Here is a 7,642-nt window from a genome sequence, read left to right as displayed (position 1 = left end):
CTGTTACGGCCTGGGTTGCCGGCCGTGGGGTGCAGCCTCTCCAGGGGCTGGGTCGGACTTGCACGCTGCCCACACCCAGACTCCAGCGAAGATGAATTGGCTGCACACCACCCCGGCCACGTACAGAAGGAAGAAGATGTGGTCGGCAGTCTCAGGCCAGCTTCTCCTAGACCGCTTGATGCCTCTGGGGGCTTCTGTGCAGGCAGAGGCAGGGAATGGAAGTGTACTTATGGCTCCCCCAACATGAGCAAAAGGGGGAACACCAGGGGTTGTCAGCCGGTATCTCTCCCTTCCTTAGAGTCTCAACCAATGAAAGTTTGAGTCTAGCGCACTCCAGGCCATGTTCAGTTGAACAAACAAAACACCCTCTTAGAGAGGTTTTGCAAGGTGTGGAGTCATCTGGCGGGGAGGGAGTGTAGGTCACCTGGGCTTCTAGGAAGGCCAAGCTTGCTCCCTGCTCCAGACCTGCTTCTTCCAAGGGAGGACATGGTGGGGCCCAGGGATAGCAGAGTCAGCGGGGTGAATGCTACACACACCTAGCCACCCCCGAGCCCTGACCCCAGCCCTCCGCGTGCAGCCTGCCAGCTCTGCCCCTTCAAACCTGCTCCTAGGCCTTATTCCTCACCAACCCGCATACCCAGTCTTAGCCCCTTCCCACCTTCAGGGTTTGGCCCTGGGTTCTCATGATCTCGCTGTTCTCTCGAGGCTGGGCTGGGGCTGCTCTTGGCCCCAAGGGTGCCCCGGGCCAGCAGCCCGGCCAGCAGCACGGTCTCCGTGGTGCTGAGGAAGAGCAGCAGCAGCAGGATGGTGAAGAAATAAACTGGAAGGCGGAGGGAGGGATGGTCAGGGGCCAGGCCTGTGTCTCTGGTGCCCAGCGAGTTGAGCAGAGGCACTCTGGCTTGGGTGACGGCAGGTGGGCCAGACGGGGCCAGCCAGGTGGAGTGGCCCTGCCCTGGCCTGGGGGAGGGGCAGGGCTTACTGAGCAGTGGGTTGCAGGACGAGGAGCTGGGCAGGGCCTGCACCAGGGAGGAGTGGAAGACGAGGTAGCCCAGCAGCAGCGTCACCTTATAGGCAATGCGCTCGGTGGCCCGGAGGGGCAGCAGCCCCCCACACACGTCAGCCAGCAGCAGCGCCTCCGCAGGCACCAGCAGAGCTATGATGGACTTTAACGCTGTGTTCTTCAGGCTCAACTGGAGAGGGAAAAGCCAGGGCTTTCCAGGGGGGCGGTGTGGGGGTGGGCAGCAGGAGCGTGGGGTTGTGCCTCTGGCTCTGCATCCCCCCACCCCTGCCTCCATTGACCCGCTGTCAGCCTCATCGTGACTTGACTCACCGTCAGCTGGAAGCAGGGCACCAGCTGCCAGGGTGGGACTTGGGTTGTCAAATCATAAACTACGTATTCCCTCTTGACACTCACAATCTCGTTCACAGCCTGCACCTGGAACTCCAACTCCGTCACTGAGGGGTGGGAGTGAAAACCTTGAACTAGGAAAAAGAGATCCCTGCCCCCAAATCTCTCCTGGGAGTAGGGCCAGGAGCAAACTGGAGCCCAGGGTTGATGGAGACTTCTCATGGCTCCTGGGGGGCAGACTTGGAGACAAAACTAGTTCATAGGAGGGCTTCCCAAAGCTTCCCAACTCCTTTGGGGTTTTGCAGCATGCTAAATTGTCTCCAGTTAAAGGTCTTTATCAGATCCATAGATGAATTTTCATTGTAAAAATAAATGGACTTTTCACCACTTCATGGATGGGGAAGTGGTCACAGATTCATCCACCAGTGTATCATCTCACACCTGAAATATTAGGGTCCATGGGGCAGCGGCTGTGGTCTGTCATGGAGGGGAGGGGTACGGGAAGGGGAGGACTTCTCTGCCAAGTTAGATGTCACCTGATGGGTTTATGGGATATTTATTGGGTGACTACACCTTCAGGTTTCCAGGGATGAGGCCAAAGCCTCTGGCCTTGATGCAAGGGGCCTGGCCACCACAGTGCAGCCCTGGCTGTTGAGAGCAGTTGCTCTGGGGAGGAAAGAAGACTGAAGTGCCCCACATGCACTAGATGGTGGACCTGCTGCAAAATCCAAGTTTGGAACTGTGACCCTACAGGGAGGCCATGAGGCCAGCTGAGAGCAGAGGAGGAGGAGGAGATGGGCTGCTGTTTGCATGGGAGGTGCAGGGTGGGAAGCATATGCTGTCCCCTAAGCATATGTGAACTCAGACCTGGGAGGCCCCTCCCCTCACCCCTCCGCCCCACCCTGTCAGCACCATTGTTGCTGAGAGCGTAGAAGCTAAGGCTGCAGTGGCTGTGGTCCCGGGGGAAGTGGAGGAGGTCAAAGTTGCAGTTGGTCTCCGTGGTGAGGGCCAGGGTGAGCTCAACGAGGCCATCCTGGTGCACTCGGGCCTGCGGGCTCTCGTCCTTCCAGTCTACCCAGAGCCTGCGGGGAGAGGTACCAAAGCCAGAGGCCCAGCCCTTTCTTGGACTGGGATGAGGGAGACCCCAACATCCCACCTCCAGTCCCAGCTGGCATCAGGGTTCCGGCAGAGAAAGGGGAACTCGAGGCGGTGGAGGTGAACTGGTAGTGTGGCAGGACCGCCAGGGGGAAGACTCATTAAGAGCCTCCAGGCTCTAGATGGGGAAAAGGAGGAGGGACGTGTACGGCATGTTCCTCAGACAAGAACTCCCGCGTCACTTACGCCTCCAGGATGGTGAGTCTGGGCGTCCAGAGTGAGTCCCAGGGCAGTGTGACTGCATGCCGTGGGTTCACACTGGCATTCCAGGCCAGGCGAGTGTCCAGCCAGGACTGGGGACACAAGGATGCCACTGAGGCTCCCACTCTCCACATATGTGTGCCTTTAAGCTCAGCAGGTTGATAAAGGCCAGTACTGCTGAGCTGGACTCAGCTGGGTTCTCCCATCCCACCTTTCCCGGGAGGCGAGCTCACCAGCTGAAGCAGCAGCATGGAGGACACCGTGTACCGCAGGATGTCCTGGGGGAGGGGGAAACAGGTCACCCTGTGACAGAAGGAGGCAGAAGACCCAGCACTAGTCAGGGCTGAGTCCTGCCCCCTCCTGAGCTCAGCACTTGGTGGGCCCGGCAGCCTGGCGGTGCTTACCACATTAAAAACATTGGACACGAACACCTGCACGGCCACAAGCAGGGGTGCACTACTGTTGTTAGGAATCTGGATGGTTTCCTCAACCTCCTGGGACAAGTTGAGGTTGAAGAGGGATGGCCAGGCTGAGGGACAAAGGTCGAGATCACTCAGGTGCCCTGGGGCCCAAATCCCAAAGCTTATGACCTTACACCCTCCACCTACCTACTGCCGGCCTTCGGAAGCTGCGTCCAGGGACCGAGGGCTGGGTGATGCCAAGCCCCAGGGAGGTGAGATGGAGCAGAAGCCACAGGGCCATCATCGGTGGCTGTATGGACTGGTGATGCCTAAGCTACCACCTCTCTTCCAGTCGCTTCTCTGGAAGCTGAGCAGTTAACCAGAGGCAGCTGCTCTGGGCAAGGACCCTGGGACCTTGGGCTTGGCACCCCCCACCTTGGTTCCGCAAACACCCAAGCACAAAGCCCAGGACCCAGCCCCGCCCACTCTGCACCTGCCTAGACTTCCCTGTGCTGCTCCATTTCCACCACCTGGAGCCTACTGTCACTCAAAGCCTGCTGAGGGGGACAGGCGGCCCTGGGACCTCCACCTCCGCACAACTTGGTCCTTCCAATCAGGGCTACAGGCTTCCCCTGCATTTCAGTGGCTGACACTGGTCTGGCTAAGAAACCAAGCCCTTAGTCAAAGTGCCCTGTGCTCAGTGCTGTGAGATGGAGACACCCTTGAGAGTTTCCCTGCCTCTCCTTAAACACTTGAAAGAGCCTTGCTCAAGAACTCTGGGGACAGACAGAGACCAGTTCATGAGCAAAGACCCGGAGCATTGCTGTTCCCTCACTGGGTTCTCAGCTTGCCCCAGCCCAGCAGTGCCTTACAATCTCCGTTGTGCACCTGTAGCCCAAACTGCCAGCGGGGGCGGCTTTTCCTGGCCCCAGGGAGAAACTGAGCCACTGGAGATCTGGTCCTGACCCAGCTGCAGCCAGAGAAGGAAACGCCAAGGCCAAAAGTGGGTGAGGACTGACTGGGCTGCCCAGACTCAAAGGGGCCCAGGCAGCTGGAAGCAGGGAAGGACTTATCACACACCAGTGCACGAAAGCGACTAGGAGCACGCATAGTGTCTGTGTCTGTCATCGACCAGCTTTATCGAACATGCTTAAACACTTTGCTTGCCTCTGTCTCACGCACTGGTGGCTGCTGGTTCTGGCACTTCCAGATGGCCACATGAAAAGAGCCTTCAGTCATCCCACACTCCCCAGCCTCAGTTAGGGATTTTTATGTGGATTGTAACCGGGCTGCCTTTAGTGCAGTGCTGGCCACTCTCTTACTTTCCCGGTAGCCCAGCAAGGGCCCTGCACCCATTTCTCCAGAGCCACTTGCCAAGTCCCGGAGGCTTCTTCCTACCGAGCCTCAAGACAATAAGAAATGCGGAGCGCAGCGCATCACTGCATGTGAAATAGTTTGTGGTTTTATTAACAGACATAACTCTCCCCAAGATCCCCAACCAATGACTCCAATCCTTTAACATCCAAGCATACCCCCTAAGTGCCTTCAAGTCACGTTAACCGTCAGGACGCTGTTGCCTGCCTTTTGGTCTCCCAAGAAGGGCCAGGGACTGGGCTCAAGGGTGCATGACTGGAGAGCTCTGGGGCAGGGACAGGCCCGGCCGCCTCGCTCACGTGCGTCAGGTCGGTGGACTCCCGCTCCAGCACGCTGCCGCTGTGGGCGCCTGGCGCGGCAACGCACACGCGGGCCGAGGCTCGGCGGGGGACGCGGCCCAGCAGGCCGGCGCAGATCTTGCGGAAGCCCTTGCGGAAGTGCTTGGACACCAGCGCGTAAACGATGGGGTTGACGCAGGAGTTGGCGTAGGAGACCAGGTGCGAGAGGATGCGCAGCGCGTAAGTGGCCCGCGTGAGCGGGAAGCGGCCGAACCACACACAGAGGATGAGCGCGTGGTGCGGCATCCAGCAGAGGCAGAAGAGCGCCGCCACAATGAGGATCATGCGCGTCACCTTGCGCTTGGCGCGCCGGGCACCTGAGCCTGCGGCCACCGGGTCGACGGCGCGCCAGAGGTAGCGCAGGGTGCGCGCGTAGGTCAGGCCGAGAACCAGCACCGGCAGCAGGTAGCTGAAGACGAAAGTGCAGAGGTCCATGGCGCGCCGGCGAGGCGCGCTCCACGCCGGGTGGCACACGGTCAGGTTGGCCAGCTGCGACTGGCGGTAGTAGCTCAGGTAGGGCCCGGAGAAGAGCAGCGACAGTCCCCAGATGAGCCCAATAGCTGCCAGCGCGTTTCGAGGCGTGCGCAGCTCGCGGGAGTGCAACGGATAGCGGATGGCCAGATACCTGTGGTCAGGCCCGGGAGCGGGGCGTCAGGGGAGCTGGCGAATTGGCGGGGCTGCGACCCCTGCACCTCGGGCCCCACACCCGTTCTTGAGGAAGGTCCCTAGCGCAAGGTTACACCGCACACGCCAGAACCGTGGCCCACCGCTTCCCAGACACTCTCGGCTGAGCCTAGAGGTGGGGGTTGGAGACCGGCAGCAGGAAAGGTGCTTGCACCCAGGCCACTTTTCTGCTGTTCCCGGGACTGCGACCACAGACTCTGCCCGAGAGGGCGCCCCAAAGCCGTCGAGTATTAAAGGTTGGAGAACCGGCTATGGGGCTCTGGGAGGCTGCGATTACCCACTAGTGATGGTGCCCCAGGAGGCAGGACCCAGGCGCCTAAGGCTCTAGCAGACAGCCTGCAAAAGACATGCTGGGCAAGGGACAGCCTCTCAGGGAATTCCCAAGAGAAGCCGGAGTTCTGTGGTCCCACCGAGGCGCTCAGTGTAAATGGGCGGTGTGTGGGGAGTCTGGCCTCACTTCGCTGCTTTTTAGAGCAGGACGGGAGCGAGGGAGGCAGATACCGGAGTCAGACTTGGCTCTCCTCCCCAGGAACCTTCCTAGTGTCCTTTCAAGCTCCCCCTGAGTCCTGCGCTCTCCCGAAGGTACCTCTCTGGCACTCCTCTGGCTGGGGAAGGAGAACCCAAGGGCCGCTCCTCTCCCGACCCCGAACTCCCCCTAGAGGCGGGCGCAGAGATGGAGGGACCCTCAAGCGCGCTCGCTCAGACTTTGGCCTGGGTCCTCGAGAAAGACCCACGTTCCACAGTCCTTACCCGAAGTCACTGCGCCAAGCAACCAAACCGTGGCTTCGAGGCGAGTGCAGTGGAGGCGCCTGAGGTTGGCTCTAGGAGACAGATGGTGCTCTTCACGCACACAATTACTGAAGGGGCGGCTCTGAGCAAGTTACTTACAAACTCAATTTCTTCTATAAATTGGGCACAGTAATTTCTCCCATCCCAACCTCACAGGGGCATTAAACTCTGTACTGGGCAACGCTGGGCATCGTCAGGCGTGGGCAGCGCCAGAGAGCCTAATTCTCCAGGATGTGAGCCTTGAGGACGCACCTAACCGAGGGACACCACGGTACCCCACTCTCATTTCCTTTTCTCCTCCTCCGTGCCTGCTTGTCTTTCTCTCCCTCTGGTCCCTTTGCCTCTTAGTGTCCTCTCCCACTCTCTGAGTGTCCCTCCTTGATCCCCGGGTCCCGCCTCCCTCTCCAGTCCCCGCCTGGGTGCCCAACTCCTAGAGAAGCCAGAGCGCTCGCTCACCTGTCCAGGGAGACGGCGGCCAGCGTGAAGCTGCTGGCGTGCATGGTGAGGAAGATGAAGAAGTGCACGGCCTTGCAGAGTAGCGAGCCGAACACCCAGCCGTCCAGGGTGTAGATGGTGGCCTGGAAGGGCACGCAGCACAATATGAAACACAGGTCGGCCACGCCCAGATTGAGGATGAACAGGTTGGTGGTGCTGACTGCTTGGCCGCCGCGCAGCAGCACCGCCAGCACCAGCACGTTGCCCACGGTGCCCACCAGGAAGATGAGCGCGAAGAGCAGCGGCACGATGACCGCCTCGGGCTGCCAGCCGCCCCCGCCGCCCTCCTGGCTCGCGTTCTCGGCCCCTGGGACGCTCGAGCTGTTCATGGTGCCACCGCACCCGAGGCTGCCGGGGCTCCTGCAGCCGTCTGGGTCTTAGAGAGCGCGCAGCTGCCGCGGCTGCGGCCACGGCAGCGCCCAGCGTGACTCCCGCGAGCTGCAGGCGGAGTGCGCCTAGCGGTGTCGGATGGGGGTGGGCGTGGGGGTGCGCTTGAGTCAGGGGGAGGAGCGAGCCGCCGGTGGGTGGGATTGTCCCCCGCGGCCGGCAGCGCTGCGGGAAGGGATACAGAGTGGCCCCGGCGGGGCGCGCGTCCCTCCCCGAACGCGGAGAGCCACGCTGGGACCTGCACCTGCGCTCCAGCCCCCGGCTCCGGGCTGTTCTGGGCTAAGCCGGCGAAGTGACTTCCCGGGCAGACGCTGTAGAGGTGGAGGGACCGACCCTGGGTCCTGCGTGTGCGCCGCTCTGCAGGGAGCACCCGCCGGGAACCCCGCGCGACTTGGCGCTTCCCTGCAGCTTGGCGGGAGCGCTAGACCTCCAGGGACTGGCTCGGGGGCACCCTCGAAAGAGTTCCAGGC

General features: G+C 61.1%; 2 protein-coding genes across 2 annotated transcripts; both read right to left on the bottom strand.

Annotated features, from left to right (window-relative positions):
* Nucleotides 1-3: 3 nt before the first annotated feature.
* ZACN (zinc activated ion channel) lies at nucleotides 4-3,409 on the bottom strand. Its single transcript, XM_069482884.1, has 9 exons — nucleotides 3,313-3,409; nucleotides 3,109-3,233; nucleotides 2,938-2,982; nucleotides 2,690-2,796; nucleotides 2,261-2,430; nucleotides 1,331-1,455; nucleotides 980-1,190; nucleotides 659-820; nucleotides 4-194 (listed from the first exon to the last, which is right to left on the bottom strand). The coding sequence occupies exons 1-9, from the start codon at nucleotides 3,407-3,409 to the stop codon at nucleotides 4-6; spliced, it is 1,233 nt and encodes a 410-aa protein (XP_069338985.1).
* Nucleotides 3,410-4,549: 1,140 nt separating this feature from the next.
* Nucleotides 4,550-7,216, bottom strand: GALR2 (galanin receptor 2). Its single transcript, XM_069481726.1, has 2 exons — nucleotides 6,747-7,216; nucleotides 4,550-5,442 (listed from the first exon to the last, which is right to left on the bottom strand). The coding sequence occupies exons 1-2, from the start codon at nucleotides 7,112-7,114 to the stop codon at nucleotides 4,668-4,670; spliced, it is 1,143 nt and encodes a 380-aa protein (XP_069337827.1). The 5' UTR covers nucleotides 7,115-7,216; the 3' UTR covers nucleotides 4,550-4,667.
* Nucleotides 7,217-7,642: the final 426 nt, after the last annotated feature.

Source organism: Eulemur rufifrons, chromosome 9 (genome assembly GCF_041146395.1).
Source record: "Eulemur rufifrons isolate Redbay chromosome 9, OSU_ERuf_1, whole genome shotgun sequence".
NCBI lineage: Eukaryota > Metazoa > Chordata > Mammalia > Primates > Lemuridae > Eulemur > Eulemur rufifrons.
This window is presented reverse-complemented; position numbering and strand designations above follow the sequence as displayed.